The sequence below is a fragment of the Peromyscus maniculatus genome, chromosome 19 (genome assembly GCF_049852395.1).
Source record: "Peromyscus maniculatus bairdii isolate BWxNUB_F1_BW_parent chromosome 19, HU_Pman_BW_mat_3.1, whole genome shotgun sequence".
Taxonomy (NCBI): domain Eukaryota; kingdom Metazoa; phylum Chordata; class Mammalia; order Rodentia; family Cricetidae; genus Peromyscus; species Peromyscus maniculatus.
This window is the reverse complement of record NC_134870.1, coordinates 10,732,494-10,758,889: the sequence shown is the minus strand read 5'-3', so window position 1 is coordinate 10,758,889 and position 26,396 is coordinate 10,732,494. Positions and strand designations below refer to the sequence as shown.

At 41.2% G+C, this 26,396-nt stretch overlaps 1 protein-coding gene across 1 annotated transcript; it reads right to left on the bottom strand.

Annotated features, from left to right (window-relative positions):
• Positions 1 to 1,296: 1,296 nt before the first annotated feature.
• Positions 1,297 to 25,530, bottom strand: Dsg4 (desmoglein 4). Its single transcript, XM_006970206.3, has 15 exons — positions 25,468 to 25,530; positions 23,775 to 23,906; positions 20,814 to 20,969; positions 20,346 to 20,490; positions 18,360 to 18,526; positions 17,974 to 18,108; positions 16,493 to 16,678; positions 14,323 to 14,594; positions 12,918 to 13,057; positions 10,356 to 10,574; positions 9,327 to 9,632; positions 7,388 to 7,527; positions 7,183 to 7,246; positions 5,738 to 5,946; positions 1,297 to 2,067 (listed from the first exon to the last, which is right to left on the bottom strand). Exons 1-15 carry the CDS (start codon positions 25,528 to 25,530, stop codon positions 1,297 to 1,299), a joined length of 3,105 nt encoding a protein of 1,034 aa, XP_006970268.2.
• Positions 25,531 to 26,396: the final 866 nt, after the last annotated feature.

Sequence of the window (26,396 nt, the reverse complement as noted above, 5' to 3'; positions counted from 1 at the left end):
TAAGGAAACAAATTTCTTGTAAGGAGGAAAATGCTAATATATCCTCCAAGAGCAATTTCTAATAACAGTTGTCATTTTTTGTGTGTGTGATCCTGAATCAATTTACAATTAATATAAATCAATAAAGTACAATAAAATTTATATATAAATATACTTGAATATATGTCTGTAAATATCCTTTTGAGGAATGATTCCATTTAACAAACTCCCTTTCTTCCTTCCTTCTTTCCTTCCTTCTTTCCTTCCTTCCTTCCTTCCTTTTTTCCTTCCTTCCTTCTTTTTCTTTCTCTCTCCTTCCTTCTTTCCTTCCTTCTTTCTTTATTTTTTCTCTTTCTAACTTTCTCCTTCTCTCCTCGTCTCCCCCTCCTCTCTCTCTCTCTCTCTCTCTCTCTCTCTCTCTCTCTCTCTCTCTCTCTCTCTCATAGATTTATTTTCTGAGTGTTTTGGCTGCATGTATGTATGTGTGCCATGTACATTCTTGGTGCCCAATAAGGTCAGAAGAGAGCATCAGATCATCCTGAACTGGAGTTACAGATGGTTGTGGGCCACTGTTTGGATGCTGGGAAACAAGTCTGGATTCTCTGCAAGAGCAATACATGCTCCTAACCCTGAGCCACTCCTCTAGCTCCAAAACTCTCTCCTCATACAAGGAATATTTAATGTTATAATAATGCTTAATATTGCACGTCTTGCAGAATTCTTAGAAGACACAAATTTGTATCTATTGACACTTGCTCCACGTTCCTTTTCATTTTTCCCTTCAGAAATTTACATGTCATTTGTTTCAGTTAATTTTTTCTGGTGTTGGGGATTGAATCTGTGGCTTCTTGCATGCTAGGCAAGCACTCTACCACTGAGCTACATCTGCAGCCTTGAAGTAAATTTTGTGAGATAAGGTCTCACTATGTAGCCCTGGCCTGAATTTTAAACAATAATCAAAATATTTCTCTAAAGAAAAATATGGGTAGAAGATGCAGATAAAAATTCACAACATCTTTCCAAGGTTGTTGATTCAGTCATGGGACTTACAGGATTTGCACCATGAGTTGTGTGCTATTTGTTAGACAGCCCCTAAAGGCTACGTATTTTGGCCTATTATCGACAACCAGAAATAACTAAAAGAGGTTTATCTAAAGTGTGCAGTCATATTTATTCCTCGATGGCTATCATCGAAGAGTCCTGTTGAACCTAGAACGTTTGAATGTTTGCTGAACGTTAAAACATTGACTACAGCACATTAAATATCTTTGACGGATATGTTGGTGGTCATTAAGGCACACAATCTCCATGAAGGACTTACTGTTGGGAGTAATGTATGTTGCTGTATCTCGTTACTCGACGTTGAGACGTCATTGGGGAGTTGGAGCCTATGGTTTGGCTTATGTGAATGTCTGGGCTCACCATTTGTGTCACTTGAATTTCTGGTCCTACCAAAATACCTCCACTCATCATTGGTCCCATACAAGCATCAGCCATGTTACTGGTGCCCATGTCAGGCATACCAGGGCTAGCCACCACTCTCTCCGCGTAGTATACATTGTGTGTGTTGGCTATCTCAGCAGGCACACAAATGTTTCCTTGAACATCATAGACGGGTGCCATTACGGTTTCCGTCACGACTACATTGGATGGAAGCTGAGAATCAAAAACAATCGTTGTGGGTTGTACACATGGGTCAGCAGTGGTGTAAGTCTCCGTCACTATGATGTCCCCGTGAATCATGGGTTCAGAGGCTGCTTCCATTTCTGCTTGGAATTCAGCCTCTGAGAGAGTCATTCCTGAAGATTCATTGACAAAGTAATTAGGCCCAAGCAAGGGGAGATCAGTACTGATGGGTATACAGGCCTGGTGTGAAGGGAATGGCTCAATTTCTGTGTCCAAGCAGATTTCGGCTAGAGTCCTGAATTTTGGATCTAAAGTCTCCATGTAGCTTTCATCCAAGTCATCCACAATCCAACTGCAGCAGCCAATGGAGCCCACGGGAGACCCAACTCCTTCGTGATCATAAATGAGCAGGCAGTCGTTGGCTGGTCGGCCTTCGTCTTCATCTGCATATGCATATGCTTTCTAAGTTGGGAGGAAAGATAGGAAATTCGAGGTTTCTTTTCCTTCACAACAACCAATGAACAATAACAGCAATGCTCCAGAGACTTCTGACTTAAAGACTTTGTGGACTAAATTGAGAAATGAAACAATACTAAATTATTGTGTTTTAAAATGGAGATCATTATGTGTGTTAATGGGGCATAGAATTTGAGGAATATATGTGAATTTCTCTAATTGAAAAACTAATAAATGATGTGCTTTGAGTCAGATAATATATAAATTTGGATTTATAGTTCTTTGTTTCTGAGGTGACAAAGAAATAAAATGTGTTTATGTTCAAAATATTCATTTTTAAATGTTTTTACACTTATACATTTATTTATTTGCATGCATGTGTGTGGGCATGTGAAATTCATATGGAGGTCAGAGGTCAGGGGACAATTTTCAGGTCAGTTCTTTCCTACTGACATGCAGATCCTGGGGATCAAACTTAGGTTGTCAGGCTTGGCATTAAACACCCTTACATGCTGGGTTATTTTGCTGGTCTCCAAATGTTTATATAAAGAGAGACATTAGATGAATTTGGAATAAACCCATATACAAAGATAGAAATCTCTATAAAAGTCAGAGACTTTCCTCAGAATGTTCTGGGAGTTCTATGTGGCTTAAGCCACTCAAAGATGGCATCAAGTCTGAGAGATGACCCCTGTGGCATTTTTCAAATTACTATTATTGAGACGGTTCCACTGTGGAGCTCAGACTGGCTTCAAACCCACCCTTCTTGTGCCTCAGACTCCTGAGGGTGGGATTATAGGAATGTGTCACCATGCCTTACTTCAAATTATCTTTTAAAAAGGACTTTTAAGACTTTCATGTATTAGCAGAAACCTAATGATAAAGGAGACAGGGGATGTGGACCAATTGTTCAGAACAGTGGGGTGGAAGTAGACACCCATCGGCTTCTCCTTCCTGTTTGGGCCCCTGAAGGATTCCATACAATCTTTTTTTTCCCTTCAGTCTCAAACAACATATTTTCTTCTTTAAAATTATTTTTATTGTTTGATAATTTCATACACTCATATAATGTGTTTTGATCAAGCTCCCCTCATTCTCTTCTCTCCAATTCCTCCCCCTCCCTTCTCCATCACTGTTGTCTCTCAACTTCTTGTTTTCTTTGTAAAAACCCAGAGTCCTGGCTGTAGCACCATCTCCTGGGGCAAGGGTAGCCTCTCAGGGGCTACATCCCTGAAGAAAACTGACTCACTTGCTCAGCATCCATCACTTGCCTATAGCTCCTCAGTGAAGGGTGAACTGACTTCATGACACCCTGCCCCATCCATGCTTCTGTTTGGCTCAATGTTTCTTTTGAGGCAGAGCCTTTTAATGTTATCCAGACTGGCTTCCAACTCTTAGATATGTGGAATTACAGATGTGTGCCACCATATGTGGTCTCCCATGGGATCCTAAGGGTCTGCAGGATGTCACTGCACATAGTCTGACCTCCTTTTTATGTTATAAAATAACTAAATATGGGAGGGAGAGCGAGAGGGAGAGAGAGAGAGAGAGAGAGAGAGAGAGAGAGAGAGAGAGAGAGAGAGAGAGAGAGAGAGAAAGAGAGAGAGAGGCAGAGACAGAGAGACAGAGAGACAGAGACAGAGAGACAGAGAGAAAGAGACACACAGAGAGACAGAGAAAGATGAACTGCATGATCAAGTCCCAAATAGCTAAAGAATAAAATCTCAAAGAAAATCACATCTTTCACACTGCACTGCTTTTCATGTGCTTTGTGCTGGACTCTGCATTCTCCACTAGAAATGAGTGATTGCACATCATAACCACTCAGACAGTCCCAACTTGCACGGAACACTAGTTAGTGGCCGGAGTGGAAGGTCTTTAATATATAGTTACGATTTTCTGAATGACTTAAAAATATTTCTGGGATACATGTAATTTGAGCCTACTTATTGACTAAACTGATCAGCAATATTGATCCACTATTTAATAATATTATTCACATACAATATGAGTTTTGCAATAATATTTAACTACTAAATTTTTTGCTTATTTTTTATAATTTTATACATGTGTACAATGTATTATTGTGAATATGCCCTCATTGCTGTCTCTTATCCTTTCCCGCTGCCTCTGAACCTCTTTTTCTTCCTGACTAATCTCCTTGCTGCTTTCATGGCTTTTTATGTTTTTTTCATATACTGAATTGCGGTTGCTTGTATGAGCACAGGTAACAGGAGTATTTGTTGGAGCTCGGACTACTCACTTGTGAGCACATAAGTGAGGAAATGTCCATTTCTCACTTCTGTTAGTAAACCATCAATTGCCAATGGTTCTTCATGTAGGGGTGGGGTCTTGGGTGTACCTCCCTTTCCATGATGGAATGTTGGAGAGCCTGGTCTTGTGCACAGGTGCACAGGTGCACAGGTGCACAGGTGCACAGGTGCACAGGTGCTACATGTAGTTTAAACCACAGCATGCTCAGACTTTTTCTATCAAAGAGCAATGGTGAAATTCATGCATTAGCATTTGAGTAATAAGTTGGTCTAAATGAGATAGATAAAAATGTATTGCCTGTTAAACAAAATAAAGTTTCTCAATATGAAAAATTACTCTTTTAAATTGTTTTCTGATTTCTTTTATATTATGGGCATTTTGTCTGCATGTATATCTGTGTACCATATGTATGCTTGGTGCCAGAAGAGGGTGTTGGATCCTCTGGAACTGGTGTTACAGATGGTTGTGAGCCACCATATGGGTGCTGGGAATTGAACTCAAATTCTCTGGAAGAGCAGCTAATGCTCTTAACTGCTGATCTATATCTCTAGCCCAACCTTACTGACTGTTTATGACAACCTGTTAGAAGAACACAATATCTTGGAGCATTTCTTTGGCATTTTGACAGAACCCTGACACTTTTTCCTTAGGGACACAAATAGGAGTGCCCTAGACTGAGAAGAAGAGCCCTAGGTTCTTATCTGTCACCAAGTTGAGATAATGCATAACCAAGATTTAAATCCCTTTGTTCCCCTTTCTATCATAATAATAATACTAATAATGATCATGCTAATAATAACTATTATTATTATTTTGTATATTCTTCTTATTATTATCGTCATCATTATTCTGAGACAGGTTCTCATCTATCCCAAGCTGACTTGGAACTTCATAGCTGAGAATGACCTCGCACTTTTGATCCTCCTGCCTCTACCTCCTAAATGTTAGGATTACAGGTGTTCTACACAAAGTCTGGTTTGTGTTGGGGACTGAACCCGGGGTCCTGTGTCTGCTAGACAGATACTCTACCAACTAAGCTGCATCACTGCCCTGTCCTGCCTCTTCTCTCTTCTCATTGGATCCACCTGGAGAACAAGAAGGGCATCATGAATGCAGCTTTGATTTTTTTCTATCATCATCCTTTTGCTCTGTTGTTGCTAAGGCAATAAAAGGGAGAAATCAAAAGGAAACAGAAGGGAAGATGTTAAGAAAAAGGAAGCAAGGGATGATGGGGATGCTCGTCTTTTCATAATAGTTAAATATTATACACTGCTGCAGATTGGCTTTATGCTTTAAGAATTGGAAAAAATGTTTTTAATTCAAGATTGGGATAGGGTTAAAAATCAACTGAACATATTTCTACTCCTAGGTGATGCATTTTAGGTCTGTGTGTAAGGCTCACCTCGGAGAAGTAGCTGTCCAGGAAGGCCATGTTCATGCCGGTGTCTTGGTATTCCCGAAGCGTCCCTATGGTTGAGCTTCTCTTCCTCAGGGTCCCTGCTGCTCCTCCAGCCACCAGGCCTGCCGTTGTCCCCGCACCTGTATTGAGCTCCACTCCCGACACACCCCCTTCCACTGTTCCTCCACCAGCGTAAGTATTGGTGTAGATTTCTGAAAAGACAGGGTGTTTCCATGATGATGCCCAAGTGGCCTGGATGGCTTATGCTCACAGAACACTGTTAGCCCCTCCCCCACCACACCACCAACATAGCACAGAAATGATTCTAGAAAGATAGGCAATGCATGATCAGAAATGTCAGACTTGACCAAAGGAGGTGATACTGAAGGAGACAGCTATGGGACATGGCTCATTCTTACACACACAACCTTGGCCTGGATATTTAAAGATACAGAATGTAGAGCCAGGTGCTGGATCTGTACAGGCACAGCAATCCCTATGCCCTTGCCCACTTAAGAGGGTACAACCTATAGTGCTGAAGCAAGGACCAGGCTGCTCCTAGAAGCCAAATCTTCAGTCCTCACTTGCATGTGCACTGGAGAGCTGGCTCACTTGGAACAACGCATAATTCTTTGCATGGAAGTACCAGGTTTTGGGTACTAAGGAATCATTACTGAAAAATCTCATGTCTGCTCTAGAACTGCACAGGCCCTGCTGGGCTCAGTCATTCCCAATTTTGAAGTACTGCTAAGTATTTCATGCTGTGTGGGAATGTATAAGACACTGGTGTGGGCAAAGTACATGTGAATTTAGTGTTCTTCAGCTTATTGTTCAAAGAACACATTGCTGTTTCTCTTTTCTTCCCTTTTCATTAAATAACTTTTATTATAGATAATCATTACAATAACCTATACTGCATTCCAGGCACTATTCCAATTCTAATTATATACATTGTAGCACCAGGAAAATATATACATATGTACATACATCATACCTAACACCTGCATGCTTATATATTTTATATAACATATATATGGTTTTAAAAAGATCTTTAAATCAATGTTTCATAAAGAATCAAAAAAGAATAAAAAATCCTGTTATATATAGAATTACAATTACAACATCAATTGCTATGTCACCTTCATTTCAAGGAGGAGGATGTACGTCCAGAGAGGCTGGGTCTGGATTAGGGACTTCTCACTAGCAAGTGCAGAGCTAGGAACTAAGTTCCAATGATGGTTTCAGACTTTGCCTGTTAAATGGCGGCATTATGTTTTGCTTGACTGTAACTTCAGATAAAAAGATTGAGCGGCCACCTCAGACATGTCACTTACTCTTTGAATGGGACTCACATGCATGCTAATATACAAGGGACTTTCCCTTGAGACTGGTTTGACAGAATAATTTTGTAAATCTTAGAAAGGAAAACAGAATTGGTGGTGACTGACCAGAGGAGTCAATGCGATCTTGGGTATTAGACGCCGTCATGGGTACGCATATATTTGACACATCCTGAAAGAAAAACAGATTCTAAAATAAATATTTCATGTTCTCCACGTGAAAGCTGAGACTTTGCTGTTGCCTGGAGTTGTCCAGGCCGGCTGAAATCCCCCTGACACCCCGCACTTCTGTGGGAAGCGGCAGCCCACTCACCCTGTCTTCGGGATGGGCTCCTTCTATTCTCCAGGGCTGCATCACTCCTTCGCCTCCCTCCGGCACAGGGGCAAATCTTGTCCCCAGGCCTTCTGGCTGTCTTCGCTTGCAGCAGCAAATGAGCAGTAAAAGAGGTGACACTGGCCAAGAAAATGACGAGAGTTAACCTCCACTGCCCTGTCAGGAAGTCGCTTTTTTTGTGGTACCATAACTGGAACCAGGGTAAATTCAAAGGTGACAATGTATCAGATACTTCCTCACCAGAGGATCAAGTATCAGATGTGACTGTCCATGTTTATAAATACAACATTGAATCACTGAATCACACGGGACCTGAGAGCCGGAAGCAGAAAGGGTGTGGGGCTCTGCAATCCAGACTTTACTAAATGATTTGAAAGGAAGGACTGATTCTCCCAGAGTCCAGGATTTCTGAGCAGACTGGTAACATATTCAGGATTCGGACTCAGTTCTCTGACTTCTAGTCTCCCATATACATGCATGAAAATCTGAACATGTCTATGGATACTATGCACCTACTGACTGGGTATACACATGGATGGTCCTCAACTTATGACAGTTTCCCACGTGACATCTCAACTCTAGGAGGTTTCAGGAACAACATATAGCCAATGGAAGCTGCATCTTGAAATTTGAATTTTGACCTTTCCCCAGGATATGTAGCCTGATGAAAATGCTGATAGTGGGTTTTAAAGCCTAGTTCATGAGGGCTTAAGGTGCCAATGCTTAGGTCCCATCTTGGGTTATGAGTCAGACATGAATCCTTGCAAAGACCTTTCAGTAATTGGCGCGCGCCTAAGATGCCTTAGGTCAGGTAAGACACCTTTAGTCAGGTTCTGGGACATTACCAAAGACATTTTGAGAATCATTCATGATTTTTATAAACCTTGCAAATTCATAGACCATTTTAAGAAAATCTATCCAAGCATCAGATATTACTTTCTTATATTTCAAAATGAAAATATTTTAGTTTGTGCTCATTCACAAACATATGTCAACAGCATAGTTTAGTGAGCTTAATCAGTGTTAGATTCCCCATGAAGTCTAAACACTTTAGTAGCAATCTAAAATATATAATTGAACTCTCTTTTGAAGATCTGCATCTTTAAAAACAAGGCACAGGGAAAGGTGAGCCTCCTTCTGAGAGTTTTGCTCAGTGGCTTTGCCGTTCCTCAGACCAGGGTCTTAGGGTAGAGTCTGAGGTTTCTTGAAGCCCCCCTGGACCCTGCTCTATCCGAGGGAGCAGCTTACCCGAGGCACAGTGATCACTGATCCCTCACTGCCCGTGACCAGAGCCTGGAACACTTTATGGTCCAGGCGTATCACACAAGTGCCTCACGTTGGCCCTCGGTCTACTGTTTACCGTTTCTTCTTCTGCTTCCTCCCTGTGCTAAGCCCCTCAATGTTTTCCTGATCTATTGTTTGTTGTTTCCTTGGTGCTGAAGACTGAACGCAGGGTCTCACTTACTAGTGGCTTGCTATATGTATTCTACTGGGCTCCACCCCCAGCCCTTCTGTGTTTACTTGGGATGCTTCTTTGTCCTTGATTGCCTTTTAGATTTACTCACATGCATCACTGTTCTGAGAAATTCCTCAACTTTCGGGGCCCAGCTCAAATCCACTTGTGTAAAAATTTCCATAACTTCTGTCTTTTGAGTTACTTGTTCTTGCCTTTCTGCTTTGAAATATTTTCATGAGGTTTCTGTTATAGGATTTATTTTATATGCTTGCACATTATACTTTATGATTTGCATATGTTTTCAGTATTTAGGAAGATCACTAACCCTGGTCTTTGTAGTTATCATTATCAAACAGGTGCAAGCCCTCGTCAGCCCCAAGATAGCTGCAGATACCAGAGAGAAATGGCCAATGAACTTAGCAGTCCCCACGTGTCTATAAAGAGACTGCTTCCAGTACTTACAGAGAAGTAGTAAGAGGCCCAAAATGATCATGCCAATCCCTGCTGGTCCAAGTCTGACGTTTGACTGTCCGACTCCATCATCAGTGCCAGTCCCGTACGTGTCCTCTGTCACCCAGGTGGGGTCCCCATTGTAGATGCCTGTGGTGCTGGAGTGCACGCACACGTGACGCTCATCACAAAAACAGGCATCTAACAGAACAGTCTGTGGCAGTTCACACGCTCTGTTGTGACTGTCCGTCACGAGGATGGGGATTTGGTGAGTTCCTGGAGACAAAGTCTGTTCAGTCATAAGGATTGCAGAGGTTTCTGAAGAACAAGGAAGACACAGGAAACAGATTAAAGCTCCTTGGGAGTAACCTTTTCTGACGCCCAAGGCAGACTCAGCCCCTCTCTCCAAGTTCTGTGTCTTTAAGTCCAGAGTTGAAGGCTGTCCATATAGGTCAGGACCATGTCCCATAAGTCACTCCTGTCACCAACTGTAGCATGTACCGCCACATCCGAGAGCACATACATTAGTAACATGTCCGGACCATGGTCTGTCTATTCAACTGTTTCTGTAATATTTGGTGATTCAGACTTCACTTTTTAACTTTATAAGTAAAAATGAACTCATAGCTCATTATAGAAACTATTTCATTGGTGAGGAGAAAGTGAGTGATTTTCTATAGGACACAAGGATGTCAGAGACATTTGTGTGTTTGCCTGGAATTATTTAATGTAGGGAATTGTGACCTTTGGTGAGTTAGTCAAATAATCTGTTTATTTCAAGTGATTAAACATTGATTTACTGCCTACTTGATGATGATTAATTAGCTGGCATTTACACACTATAGTTTATAACTGCAGTATTGAAGTATTTTGGCTTTTTTTCTGAGGCTAATTTTCCACAAAATGTGTCGTGTACCTGAGTTTTTCTTTTAATTGACTGTGTTAAGGAAAGAGACAGAACTGTGTTTGACTACCTGACTAGTTATTTGGTTCCTGCTTTGCTCTGGAGCTTCAAGTGTGAGCGGCTTCCTTCCCGCTTACCATTGATTGATCTGATATTCCAGATGCTAGCTGTGTCTGATGTCTCGTCAACCACACAAAAGGTGAAGGGAGACCCGAAAGAATGATCACTGACGTAGATCCTGACAGACGAAGCATCGACACACACACTCCGTCTCTCAGCGTAAATGACTGGACAGTAATCATTGGCATCAGGAACCTCGATGCATATGGTTCCTGTGGCTGTTCTCCCAGAGCCATCTGAAAAGGAGAGCATCATGGGAGTTAGGGTAAGCGATGTCAGGGAGAAGAGTTCGGTTCCTATCCCACAGGAATTATGAACAGTGCGAGTGACGTGTGAGGTGGGACGGTTTATGCCTGCTTGGGTCTCTTCAGTCACTGTGGCTTCTCCAATGTCCTTTCAGCCTTTCATCTCAGTGTACTGTTCACCTCTGTAAAGATGCGTTTTCTCTTCCTCTCACTCCGTTGATCTCAACGGAGATGGAAATGGAAGATGACATGTCCTTCAAAGAGCATCCATCCTTTGCTCTTCTACTTCTGTCCTAATGAGGCGGACCCCACAGCTGTGGTTAGTCTCCCTACTCAGAGCCTGACTGGCTCTGTGCATGGAACAGTATTCAGAACTATCATGGGGGGGGGGTGTAAATAATTGCTTGCATATTTTCTTCTGTTTTCTTTGTTGGTGAGAATTTTAGTTTATTTCTCTCTATAATGACATTTCCAGGAAAAAAATATCCATTTCCCCCCTAGTCTACTTACAAAAAGTATTGCTCAGTATAATTCACTAGAAAAAACACAGAATCAAAATTGGATTCTGAATACAGACCACTTCCTACTTTAAGCTGTGTTATAGTGTATAAAGTATTGCTTTCACACTGCAAGGAGCCTTACTTTTTTATTTGAAAATTTAGATATTATCCTCTAGATATTACCCTCTCTAGGTTAGCCAGATAAATCATTTTATAAAATGTTAATGTACTGATTTTAAAGGTAATATTCTATTACATTTGTTTATTTATTTGTGTGTGAGAGAAGTCAGGTCATCAGGCTTGGTGGCAAGCCCCTTTACTCACCGGGCCCTCTTGCCTGCCCCAAAGATGATTTTGTATACTTAAGTGGTGAGAAACCAGGAGTCTATCTTATCTCATGTGATTCTGTTCATTTACTTTATCCTCATGGGACTTGTTAGTCTCTATTTGCTTACTCTTTTATTAGAGGCTCATTATAGTCTTCCACAGGTGGTTCTATTTGTCATTCTCTGGTCCTCTGTAGCTGACTGGTGGCCTTGTGATTTGTCAACCAGAGTTGAAGATATTGCTCACAAAGCCTGCTCTCCAGCGCCGCTGCCTCCTTGCTTGCTGCCTGTCTACACATCCTGGCTCAAAGACAACCCCCTGGATAACTATGCTCTGTACCTACATGGGTCCTGGGCTTAGGTAAGAAACTCCACTCTTCTGGTGCACTTTGCTATCACCTTTTTTCTTCATTCTTGTGTCATAATTACCTTTTTTTATTCTACTTAATGCAGATTATTTTCATACGTGACCAAGGTATGATCAACATAGTTAGATTCTACAGAATCTTGACCTAAATAAGCAAGACAATGTTAGGTATATAAGTGATCTGACTGTTAAGAGCTATTCTTAGGATGAGACCAGCATGTGTGGCTCATTTCTTGGACTTCCTTATGTCTTTGCTTTTTGAGCCTTTGCCTTGTTCATTCACCTTTCTCTCTGGATACTGTGAAGGCCAGAAACAGCCGTTCACTAACCTCTGACTCCCCTTAGGCCTGTAGTTGGGACATATACCTGTCTTCTTTCCTACTGACCTCACTTTGTTTGTCTCTGTAGTAGTTGGCTTCCTTGGCACTGCTCTGGAGAATCATTGATTATCGACAAATAAACAAATTCCTGTTGCTGGTCACCAAAAGGAATTGGTCATAGGTTTTCCCATGAGAGAAAGGACTGAATCACAAATTAATTCCATGTAATATTGGCATAAAGTTGCTATAATTTAAATTAAATGGAGCTTTCTTGGCCAAGCATTTTACAGTGGACAGCGTGTCTACTTAAGTAACAGGCAGGTTTCTCATCATGACTCAGTTCAGGTGAATCTAAAGTAAGTATACTCTCACGCACACTGCCTCCCACCAAGGTGACCCCGTAATGAACTTCACACACAAGCTTGTACTCCTGACTGTGATGAAAGCATTCCTAGCATACTCCACAAGTGAGATTAGCCATACTCAAGCTCTGTGGTCATAAATAGAAACAAACTTTTATTTATACATATCTAACTTTAATGCTTTATACTATAAATCACACATGATTCTGTTTTGGAACTAAATGAGATAAATTATGGCTTAAATATAAATTATGATTGTGAGTGTAATTGAATTCTCTCCATCTCTTAGGTTTGGTAAGTTTAGCTCCTAATCTAATGTGCTTAAAACTTCCTGTAAGTTTTAAGATACCACAAACTAATAAATTTTGACGGACACAACTATCAACATTAGAATAGTTGTACTCATAATAGTTCATATAATAGTATGAATCATATTAAAATTGAAAAGAAATTTCTTACCATCTATAGCCAGGATTTCTGCTGCATATATCCCGTCAGTAATATATTTTGACTTCGTGTCAAATTCCCTAGAAAACTGTATCTCACCAGTCCTTGAATCAACCTTTAACCAGCTGCCTGCATCATGCCCTATGATATACCTGTTTTTAAATAAACAAGTTCATCATTATGCTTCTGTGAAAGTTAGCACTTTTAAATCACACAAGAACTGCCATGCAATGAACCCACATTGTGTTTGTTTGATTCATCATTGTCTTAATTTATAAAATGTATGTTTGTGTGTGTGTGTGTCTGTTTGAGTGTGTGTCTATGTCAGTGAGAATATAGTATTAAATATATTGTGTTAGATTGATAGCAAAATTTCATCATTTCTCCTTTAGATTTTCAGTTATATAGTAAAATGTATGAATATATCTCAGGCTCATTTATTAATTATTAATTAATTACTGAATTATATCGAATATACTCTATCCAATTTGAACAACAAATACTATTTCTTTTCAGGCATGGCAGACTCCGCTTGCAGGCTGCGGACTTGGGGCAGGCTCGTTTCAGAGTATCTGTCTGCTTAGGGGTGTGTGGTAGTCCTTATCCACCTCTCTATCTGGGTCTTGTGATGAAGATGGATCCAAAGGACTTGAGCTGAGTGGAAGAACATTTGGTTCTCTAGCAGGTGAGATCACACACCCTCACTTCCTTCTGTCATTTCCTTGTGTGAGCAGACTTCAGAAGTTTGCTGCAAAGCCAATTAGATTATTGAATTGGTATGTGCTCTGAAAGTACTGAGGAGGAAGAGGAGGAGATAAAGATGAGAGGGTGAAGAGAAGACCCATTTGAGGTGACTTCTAGACTCTCTTGCACTTGTGTACGGTCTCTGTGTCTAGGGCCCTAATGTGCTCTGTTCTCTTTTCCTATTTTGCCTCTTTATGTTCACCACATTTCTCAAGCACCCGTGTTTCAGTTTCTTTCACTGCTTATTTTTACTTTTTTCTTTTAGATCAAGCAGAGAGTTGAAACTCATCTCAAAGATGGCCACAGGTTTTATGGGAACAGGCAGTGAATGACTCATGCTTTATGGTGTGTTACTGGCTACAATATGACCTAATCAGACTTAGTTCAGGGTAGTACAGCTGAACTCAAGGGATCATAGAGACTCTCATGGCAACATTGGGAGCTCTTTAATGTTGTAGTCGTTCCCTAGACGCACTTACTCTATAACCAGCTAGATTTCCCATTGCCATTAACATGTTCTTCAATTCCAAGAAAATGCCAAATGCTGTCATAGTCCCCTCAAACCAGCAACAAGAGAAAAAACCTCCACCCCCCAAATACTACACAAATTTTATAGCACACACCACATGAATGAACAATGGCCACGCAAGCGTGAGAAGAGCGCTTGTCATACCTGACATTGGTTGCAGGGTTTCCTGTGTCTGTATCGATGGCTGTGTATGTGCCAAGCACATAGTTCATTAAGGAGTCTCCCCTTACTCCTTCTCGTAGACTAAACGTCATGGAATTTGGGCGGAAGGTGGGTCCTTCGCGCACGTTGACAACCTGGATTCTCACAGGGGTGGAGTGCATTTGGAACTGAGACGCCACCGAGTGGTGAAATTCAGCTTGATTCCTAACTCCAATGCTGAGGTGAATGTTGGGTATTTGTTCATAATCCAGCGCCTGAAATGACGAACAGAAACAAACAACTTTGAGCTAGGGTTCTGTCTTTGAGAGGATATATATGTGTTGTACACAGCCGCATTTAAGTGTGTTTTCATGGATGGAGTAGATACACATGTATATGTGCACATGGAGGCCTGAGTTGATGTTGGATGTCTTCCTCCATGGCTATGCACCTTTTATATTGAGGCAGTCTTTCTCTGAACTTGAAACTTTTGGCTAGTCTGGCTAGCCAGATTGCCTTGAGGTCCCTCCAGTCTCTGTTTTCTGTGCTTTTAGATTACAGGAGGGCATCCATGACCAAATGACCTGAGGATTTGAACTCCGAGCCTCTCGTGTGAATGGCAAGTACTTTCCCAGCTGTGCCGTCTCCCTAGCCCAGTGATTCCTTAAGATAGATTAAGAAACATGGTGAAGAGGCTGTACATCAGTCAGTCCTAGAACTATGCAATTCTGACTTTTAAATTGAAATAATTTTAGTTACATAATGTATTTTATACATGTCATCACTCAAACCTTTTGCACGTGTGTAGGTTAGTTAAGTTGATAGGCTCATTTGTTATATGTTTATCTTTGTTTGTTATGGGTTAGGAATAGAACCCAGGGCCTTGAACATGCTAGATGGGTGTGCTACCACTGAGCTATATCTCCATCCCTAAGCCTGTGACTTAAAATTGAGATCATATTTTGGAATTTTAAACTTTTTACATAAAAAAACCTTAAAATGAAAAATGACACTTCTTTTTATAAAAAAATAAAAAGTAAATCTGAATGGATCAAAATTCACCCAGAATTATTGACTGAGTAATTAGGTTTCAAACTTCTTTTGTAGAATTCACATCTGAGACTCTCTGTAAAGTTGTAATAACAGAGTAAAGGAGACAATACGCATGATGTAAGCAAACATATGGTTATTATTTTAGATGATGCAAACAATTCTAAAAAACCATGCTATTACCATCAGCCTGATGCTATAACTTAGTTGTACTGGTCTGGTGGACAAGACGTCTCCTTTATTAGGCACACTCAAATAAGTAATGCCACCACACCCTGAGAAAAGTCACCTTTGAACTGAGTTTTCCGGATGAAAGGTGAATGCGGTCTTTTGATCCAGAGTGATTGATGTGGGAACATGAAAGGTTATAAGTGAAAAGCCGTTGTAGAAACAGGGTGTGCTGGGCAGTGTTTGTGAAGCACTGTTCTGACAGCTAAAATAAGCAATGTTGGCTCTTTCTTGAATCCTAGTTTACCATCTTGGGACTGGGATCCCACAGATCTGGTTGGATTCTGTCTTTGTCATTTGCCACCCAGGTGAACTGTGACACTTCAATCTTTGATTTTTGTTTCGATTTTTATAAAAAGGAATCACAAATTTTCTGTCTAGAGTGGTGTGGGTTAGATTATAGTATAACAGCTGGTGTAGAATATTGTAATGCATAATAAACACTAGTGTTTTCTCTTTTCATTATGGCATCAGCAAGCCCATTGAGAGGGTCACCAGTTCCCTTGTTCGCTGCATGAAAAATTTTCAGACCAACCTGGTTTGGAAGGATCTCACCTTTTCACATCTCATCAGTATTTCGTATTTACCCCATCCCCTAATTGGATTTTACATCCCACGCTGACACCACTATTTGTTGTACTACTGATGGACATGTTATCTACTTTGAGGGGATTCTTATTTTCTCATTGAAATATTGAGTACTATGAGAACGAGGTAGCCTTATTTTTCTTGCTAATAAATATTGTGTTGCTAGCCTGGAAGACTCCTTCATCACAGGCCAGGAAACTCATGGATATGAAGACCATTCGGGTTCTGAACTTTTTGAAGGCATAATCTTGGTCTAAGAATGACTTAGAGTTTCTTTGGAAGGGAACCTTAGGGACCCCATATTTACCTTGACCACTTTCAAAATGCCTTCATTGGTTCGTGGATCTGTATGGATTTCAAACCAGTTCCCATCATTGCCAGAGAGGATTGAATATTTGGCCAACCAGTTATCTGTGCCTTCTTCATCAAGATCGATGGCTTGTAATCGTATCAGTTCTGAGCTCAAACAATTTTCTTCAATACTTGCTGAGTACTAGAATAAAGAGGTCAAGTCTATGGTATGATTTTTTAAAGGAATAAAGAGATTTACTATCATAGAATTATCTTTTAAAATACTATGCCAGTGATTTTTGTATCATTTTTAAGTGGCATCTATTCAATCAAAACTATAAGAACGACATGATTATAAGATAATAAAATTTATTTTCAAATGCTACATGTGAAATCAATATCCTATTGGCATTAATTTTTTCTTATTTACTTTTGAATTACTTCCCTCTTTTAAATAAGTAATTATACATTTTAAAAAATCTGTTAATGGCCAAATAATAAGCACATTGGACTTTGTGGGTCAGAAACTGGTATTCCTTATTCCTTTGCTGTTCCAGCACAGAGTGTTAAGACAGCATGGGAGACAAATGAAGAAGACACAGTTTTATAAAATGGGTTGCAAGTCCCATTCCTGGCCCTGTTATTAGGGTTTTGTAATTTTTGTTTTTAGTCAAAGTCTCACATAGTCTAGGCTAATCTTGAATTTTCTATGTAGCTGAGAATGATCTTGGTCTTGTGGTACTCTAGCTTTTGTCTATGGAGAGCTGGGATTACAGGCCTGCCCCACCACACTCATACTATGTGGTGTTTAGGGGTCAAACCCAGGGCTCCAGGCATGCTAGGCAACCATTCTGTCAATGGACTACATCCTTAGTCCTGATTTTGTGATACTTGAAGATAAACGTGAGAGTGGGAGTGAAGGATATTTGGGACTCATAATTAATTCAGCAAGTTGTAACACCTGTACAAAAATACTGTTCTCGTCTTATCGGGTCAACAAATTCCCCACGTTTCTGTGAATAGAGCATGTGGAGTAGACTGTTTTTACAGAGGAGGTTTACTTGGAAGAGTGAGTCAAAGATAAGTATACAGGGGCAGGAAAGGTGGCTCAATGGGTAGAGCCACTTGCTCTCAAGACTGTCAATCAGAGTTTGAACCTTGGGACCTATGTGGTAGAAGGAGAGAGTCAACTCCTGGAAGCTGTCTCCTCTCCACATGTGCACCATGTTACCTGTGTGCTGGCACATAGCACACACACACACACACACACACACACACACACACACACACACACACAGTAAATAAAATGTAAATAAAAATAAAAGGCTAAATATATAAATAATATATAAATATAATATGCTAATTATAAATCCTAATATAGAGGAACTGTTAAGGTTTATGTAAGAAAACTGAGTCCTTCCGCACTGTAACAGTCAGGCTTCTGAATAAGCATGAAGGCAAACTAATTACTGATAAGTTATTAATTTAATGACTTACTGAAGTTTTCTCTAGGATGGGGAAATTATCATTGACATCCAAAATCTTGATTCTGCAGTCACACTCGGAGGACAGCCCATCTGTGGCTCCATCCCGATCTGAGCCCCTCACAAGTAGATTGTACATACTGTGTTGCTTAGTTAGAATGAAGGAGAATCATGAGGCTTAGGTCCTGTGACTCCAACACAACCCAATGCCATTATTTGTTTTTTTAATTGATGCATAAAATGAAATATTTATCAGTAATCATTTAATTTTTTACTAAAATTGATTCAAGTATTTTTCCATCCCTTTTGTGCATTGGACTAAGGACATGCACAAACCATTTTCTCTTTGTTTTTCCAAAACCAAACCCTCTGTTACCTCTCATTCATAGAAGGCGTTACCTCTCTGTCAAGGAAATTGGACATCGTGCGGACTTCTCCGGTGTACCTGTTCACCATGAACATGGGTGCACCAGCAGGCTCCTGGGAGATGATCTTGTAGGCGATTTTAGAATTTAAGTGATTGTCTTCGTCTGCGTCTGTGGCACTTAACTTTACCACAAGTGCATCTATTGGTAAAGGTGAAGGGAGAGCATGGTTGGAATTCTACTAGAATCAATCCATCAAGTCATTAGGTACAAAGAGGGGCAGGTCTTTCCTCGAGAGTATGTTACTGTAGCTTCTGCCAGGGAGTCCCATCACCTACACCAGTAGTTACAGACACAGCAGTATTTCACACATGAAACTCTTGACTATTATTTCATTCTGTTAATGATAAGTTAGTAGTCTACTAGTAATCTTTAATATATGAAAAAGTTTAGTAGACTATCATAAAGCCTAAGGAAGTGAAATATGAAATTATTTTATATTGCTTAATTAAGAAGTTGATAACTTAGTTAAATTCAATATTGCACCCTTTTATTGTGTGTGTGTGTGTGTGTGTGTGTGTGTGTGTTTTGAGATAGGGTCTCTCTATAGAGACCTGGTTGTCTTGGAACTCACATAGACCAGCCTGACCTTGAACTCACAGATCTGCCTGCCTCTGCTTCTTCAGTGCTGGGATCAAAGGCATGTGCCCCAATACCTGGCAAATATGTATGTTGTTAAATGTCATTCATAACAGAATTATTATGAGTGTTTACACTAGAAGATAACTGTTTACACTAGAAGATAACTTATCAAAATAAAAACTATATAGTTATGAAAATGAATAATTGATCAGAGAAATATAAGGCGTTCATAATTATTCATTCAGAGAAAGAACAGGCCCTGCGGTCGATCTCCACTGGCATCATCCATTTACAGGGTTGATTTTTCCAGGACTGGCAGATATTTCACCTCCCAGACTTCAAAGTGAAGACCCCACTGCAGAGAATCTTGGTGCCCTTGAACAGAAAAGGCAGGGGCACCAGGACTTCAGAGCTTATGAAGGTGTGGCCTGGTCCGGTAGGTTATTATTTAGAAGCTGTGCTTACAGGAGGAGGAGGAGGAGGTGGTAGTTGCACGGGACTAGTTGTGGCTTTCTCCTCTTAGTTCACCAAGGCGGCTTTGAGGAAGTCAGCAAGGAAGCTAAGGCCGGAGTCTCCCCCTCCCTCTGCCTCTTGTGCCCCTTAGACAAAATCTTTCTACCTTTCCATGCTTTCTCAGTCTGCGTGTTCAAAACACCTGTGTTGATCTGCCTTTCTTCTCAGTCTTGCTAAGATAGACTCTGGCATGAATTTTGAGGTGTAATGTGAGGTGCAGAATTGAAAGGCTGAGGAATACTAGAGGGTTGGCCAGAGGTGGAAGTGGGTAACGCGGGAGGAGAGAGAGAAAAGTTACAGCAGCAGAGAAGAGTAAGAAGAAGGAAAAAAGGAAGACAAAGAAAGTTAGGGAGGCACGAGACTTGGAATGACACAGGCTGGGAAAACACTGGAGAAAAGGCAGAAAGTGAGGCAGGGGAGAGGGAGACGGAGAGAACAGAATGCCACTTTCGGCCTGAAGACAGGGATGCTCTCAGCAGTGGCTCTGACGGAGACAATGGCCTTGCACCACAGCTCACTAGTGTGGTTCAGCTGTGACCTTTCCAGGAGTCTGATCAGAATGGAGTCTGTTGTGGTTTCAGGTTTCTTCAGCTCACATTCACATTAAGTCAACCCCACCCATTTCTGAGACCGATGCTGATCACTGGCTCAGCTGCCCGTGTAAGAATCATGTACGAATAAGAAGGTAGCTAGGATTTTAACCGTCTATGCTTGCATTTGAGTTGTGTTAGAATGCTTGGGCCTTATTGAAAATGGAGCTTGGCTTTTTCTGATATTCGAGTAAGCCAGCACTTCCATCTTCCAAAGCTTTGGAGCAGAGGAAGTGACCAGACGTGACGCAGTGAAAGGGCGGTGGTCCACTCACTGGCGTCGCTGTTTTCTTCAATGTTGGCTGTGTACACATTCTGAGTGAAGACCGGGGGGTTATCGTTCACATCCATAACTTTGACTCTCAGCTCCAAAGGCCTCTCCAAGTCTTCCCCTCGTGAGTTCAGAGCACGACAATGGATCTGTGCAAAGTCAGAGAAAAGCTGTCCTTCTCCACCAAGGCAAATCAAGCAATGCGCTTACAAATACATGAAGAAACACACCAAGAAATAATGTTTTCCCCAAATTCAGACTATACTGGAGCCTAGCCATTGAACTATCACTTGTTCCTAAATAGATGTAACACATGGGACACCAGCTTGGCTCTCTCAGGCTTTTCTCTTTCTTTCAAGCCCTTCACTTATTTCATTCTATTTTCTTTCTATCCACAGATTTGATTTACTTTCTTTTTTTTAAAAAGAAGAAAAAAAAACAGCACAAACAAATAAAAGCTGCTGGGACTTACCAGGAACAGCGGGGTTATCTCTCTGTCCACCACTGAGGTGATGTTAATTTCCCCCGTCCGAGGGTTGATGGTGAACACTCCATAAGGTGGCCGATCAATCCCCGCTCCAGAGATTCGGTATGTTATCCTCTGGCTCACTTCACAGTCTGATCTAATCTGTAAGAGAAATGACTATGATTGGGATCTAATTTAGGTGAAGTGTTGTTTGAGATGGAACATCATAACCAACCTTCTCTAAGTTCCATACTATGGAGAACATGATGACCTTAGCTCATAGGTTCATTACAGAATTATACCAGGGTGTGTGTATGTGTGCACAATTCTTACTTGATGAATATGTGCCTGAAGCACACACATAGTTGATGTTTACTGTCAATGATCTGATTTTGTTTGCCTAGAAAGTCTGAGAAAAATAAGCGAATCTCTAGTGGTTTGATTTTTTTTAATTTATGTAATTTTTAAATAAGTGGTGTGTGTGTATGTGTGTGTGTGTGTGTGTGTGTGTGTGTGTGTAATTGGGAAAAGAGGAGGGAGGGGAAACTTTGGAAAATAAATAAGAAAATTAATAAAATAAATAGAAAAAAATTTGGTTTATATTAGTATTACTCTGATTAGATTTTAGTTTGAGACTTAAAATGATATATAAGTGAAGAAAATCAGGAGAAAAAAGTGGTGTTTGGAGATAACAAAAATATCATATATATAAATCTGCTGTGCTACTCTTATACCAATAGATAGTATAGCTATTAATCTGCCATATCTATTTTGCTTTAATAGTTTTTTATTTCCATTGATCATAAACTTAAACTGTTTGCACTTTGGAATCTTACCGCTATACTGCAGATGAGAATATATGTTAAAATCCTAAGATTTATTACCTAAACACCATGATTCAAGTCAGCTGGGAATACATCTTTGGTTCGCTTAGTTCTAAAGATCTTGTCTACATAGAAGGAAACCTAAGAATTCCCCCAAAGCAAAGAAAGTTGAGTTTGTAATACAAGCTACATAACCACTCTGTAACTAGTGATGAGTGAAATGGAAAGAGTATCTGGAAAGGCTTCCTCAGATCTGGACTCCAGGGAGAGAATGTCTCTCTTTGCACAGTGCAATATCCTTGCTGACACTTGTTCAGCCTAGAGCTGTAAAGAAGGGATTTGGTGGACCATCCTCTTTGACGTCGGTGAAGGTCCAGGGTCAAGATGCCCAGAAGGAAGAGGCCTCCAGCTTTCACGGACTGAGAAAGTGCATATTCTTCCTAGAGCCTTTCTTCCGTACTTCCAGCCTGTGCCTGTGGAGGCCTGTTGGGACTCTGGAGTTTCAAGGCTAGTGAGAGGGCTCCCCGTGTAGATGCACTGGCTGCCAAGCCTGATGAGCTGAGTTTGATCCCCAAAATCCACTTGGTGGAAGGAGAGACTCCTCACGTGTCCTTTGGCCTTCTCTCTCTCTCTCTCTCTCTCTCTCTCTCTCTCTCTCTCTCTCTCTCTCTCTCTCTCTCTCTCTCTCTCTCTCTCATGCACACATACAAATGTAATTAAAATTTTGGCGCATGCCTTTAATCCCAGCACTCGGGAGGCAGAGGCAGGCGGATCTCTGTGAGTTCAAGGCCAGCCTGGGCTACCAAGTGAGTTCCAGGAAAGGCGCAAAGCTACACAAGAGAAACCCTGTCTCGGAAAACCAAAAAAAAAAAAAAAAAAAAAAAAAAGACCCTTAGTTTCAGGGTTTAGAGATTTAATTTGCATTTTCAATGACTCCCTTATGTTCTAAAACTAACCAGTATGGAAAGTCCTTGACACTCGGGAGTCATCTCCCACTGTCGTAAACCGGTGACATTTACAGGAAACAGTGGTGAGAATGTAGCCAACAGAGTCTCTCCACTCAGGCTGAAGATACAGCTCCATCTTTCAGACTGGCTTACCATGGACCTTCTGTTGTGAATCAACCCCCAGCTTGGGATATTTAATAGTGTTCTAGGGTTGGGAATATGTCCCAGTTAATAGTGTTTGCCTTGTAAGCATGGGGACCAGTGTTTGATCCCCAGAACCCACATTAAAAAGTGTGGGCATAGTGGCATGTACTTGTAATCCTGGTGCACAGCAAGTGGAGACAGGTAGATCCCTGAGGTTCACTGGCCACCCAGCCTAGCCTAGTTAGTGAGCTCCAGGTCATTGAGAACAAACTGAACATCACCGAGGCACAGCTGAAGTCATCCAATGGCTTCGTAGACACATTCACACATCTGCAAGTCTACCCATACACACGAGTGCATCTGCACACGTACCGCATTACACACACATTAGAAAAATAACGTCTGAGTAATGTAAGCCAATGACAGCCTGCCATTCCTTTACATCTCCTTGGGCGGCAGAGGCTGCAAATCCTTGAAATATTCCAGAGCTTTCCAACTGCAAATGCTTCCTTGTTAGGAGGCCTTGGTGGCTGGTAAGAGGTTGCAGTCTATCATGGCCTGGAAGCTTTTTCCAAAGCCTGGGGACATGGGGACTCTTCCTGCTCTCTACCTGCCCTTATCTGGAGAAGTCCCTGAGCCCAGAGGATTGACCTTATCTGAAAGCTGTCTCTAAGCCTGGATGCCTGGATTATCTCTAGGGTGACCCTTGGCCCAGTTTCCTGCTGGAAGCCTCCCCTGCTGCACATATGGAAACTAAGACTTGTGCTAGGAGCTTTGCTATAGGGCCCCGATGCCTTACGATAGGGGCATGCCACTTAATGCAAATTAGGGTTTGTTCCAAGTATTCCCAATCCCATATTCCTTATACTCTGGAATAGAGGTGAGCAGATTCACCCTAGGAGAGCTGTCTCCATCATACCCACAGCTGTTCAAATCCTGTTCCCCACTTCGGCTCCCTCCACCCTTGTGGACCAACACAGCCAACCATGCCGAGGAAGAAGAGCCGCACTTCCTCCATGAGGCCAGGCTACCCCGCTGGCTCCATCACTCACTCTGGCAATGGGATTCCTCTTGGAGTTGTCCTCTCCTTCCCGACAGGCAGCAGCGAACTTGATCCACTCCCGCTTTTGTCTTCTGACAGTCTGCCAGGTTGTGTTGCCATTTTCAACATCTAGTTCCTTTACCTAAGGCACAGACGGTCGATGTTTCTCATAGTGTTAGGGTACTTTGTACTGACACAATTTATTGACATTGTAAGATGTGTCCAGAGGAAGTGATAAATTGAGAAACAAAGGAATCGTTTCTCTAATTTATCATTCTGGACATACATAACCTTCCCACCCCTGACTGTGTGGGTATGGAACGGTCTCATAACCCTAGACTCTCCTATGGGAACAGGTTTCATTAGCTATACTTGGTGCTCTATAGCTGTACTGTACCACGTGGTGCAGATCTTCTTCAGCACATCTTTCTCCCTAGGTAAAGACCTTGCTTGCCCGCCCTTCCTGATCTCTGACTGGGCTTTCCCGTCCCTGTCAATGCTCTATGTGAACATGTCCCAAACAAAATGAGGGAAGGAATTCTTCTCTCCCACTGATAAGTGGTTTACTGTAGTTGAGATTTATGTGTGTTATTGTAAATTATGATGTTTTCTGCATTCACAGTCCTGGTGACTATTCTGTGGGGAGCTCTGTGATTTCCTGATGTATATTTTATCTGTATCTTCCTGGATGTTTGTCCTTCTGTGGTATTATGTTGCTGTTGTCCATGGATTGACCCAAGAATTTGACACCACTGAAGAGTCCAGCAATTCTGCTTCAATCATGAACACACATGTATGCATGTGTAAAGGAATTAAATGTGTATTTATTTATGGAAGTCTTAATATCCTTATTGTATCATAGATGGCCATGTTTATTTATGGCTTTGAATGCTGCTCTTGGAGAAAGTAGATGCCCCACATGAATGGAGTTAATTATTTCAAGAACCAATGAGTTTATACCTCCCACTTTAATCCCACATTCCGAAATGTCTCATGTATCTATTATTTGTCAATGGAGCTTAGAAACATGACTTTACTTTCTCCAGTGATTTGAGACAATCATGGTGAGGATTTCCTGATGGTGATGAATTCAGGAGGTACAAACCCTTAGACTTAATTCCATCCCACTCTGAGTGGAAGTAGATTCTCTGCTGGTCTGTTTAGTTGTGACTTACGATTTTTTTTTTTTGGTTTTTTTTTTTTTTTTTTGGTTTTTCGAGACAGGGTTTCTTTGCGCCTTTCCTGGAACTCACTTGGTAGCCCAGGCTGGCCTCGAACTCACAGAGATCCGCCTGGCTCTGCCTCCCGAGTGCTGGGATTAAAGGCGTGCGCCATCACCACCCAGCAATGACTTATGATTTTTAACTTTGCAGCTTTCTTTCATTTACAGGGCATCAGTGGTACTTTCTCAGTGACTTTCCTCTTCCATCTAAAGGGCTTCTCGGCTTCACTTGCTTTGCTGTCGTTTAAGCCATCTATAAAGAAGCTGCTAGCACAGTTTGATGAGTGGGGTTGTGAAGACCTCAAGCTCTGGAAACCATGCCTTACAAGCACAGAAATCAGGACCCAGGGACTTCCTATTGCTATTTCAGTTTGACCCAGGTCCTGTCTTTTACTTTTTTTGTCAAAATAGCCACAGTTTCTAATATTTTAACACATGATGCATTTTGACATCCAATTTGCTTTTCATTTAAGTACCTTACCTCAACGATAAATTCGCTGTTTACTCCCAGTACTACCTGTAATAGAAGGCAACATATTAGCATACGTTTGTATAATTTAAAGGAAGCATTAGTATAAAACTCTGATATTCTTTTATCATTTTAAAATATATATACAGTTAATAATGTAAAATAAATTGGTAGTAGAAGACAAGCAATGCAAAGCTGACTTTTTTGTCCTTAAAAGTCTTTTGAACTTCACAAGAGTACAAAAAGATAACTCCTGAGCCGAGGGGATGGCTGAGCAGGTAAAATGCTCTCTGTGCAAGGATGAGGCCCTGAGTTCAGAGTTCCCACACTTCCTGTGAAAGCTAGGTGCGGTGGGAAAGATCTGTAACACCGGCCCTAGGGAGGTAGAAGTAGATTCCTGGGCTTGTTGGCCAACCAATCTAGCCAAAAGGGAGAGCTCCAGGTTCCACGAGAGACTCTGTTTTGAAAAATAAGAATGTTGATGTTTGATCTCAACACACACACACACACACACACACACACACACACACACACACACACACGTCTCCAATATGATGAGTTTGGACACTAGCTCCAACAGAGGCTCAGCAGGTTCAGTGGAAGGCTGAGGAGGGCTACTCAGGTTATCAAAATGGATTGTAAGGAGGTCTCATAGAGGGGTATGATTTGAATTACTCTGTAGGAGGAAGCCATTTTTTTTTACCAGAGAGATTGATGAGGGAGACCATTTTCAGCCAGAAGACAACAAGAACAAAGCTGCTAAGTCACTGAGTTTCAGAGGAGAGGGTGATGGTAACTATTATTGTCAGGAAGTTAGAAACACCATGGAGATAAGGTCTGGAATGGCAATTGGGGGCAGGTCATGAGGTACCTTTTATAACATATTTGGAGTTAAGGAATGTCATGGGATGACAAAAGCATTGTCTTTAAATACACCATTA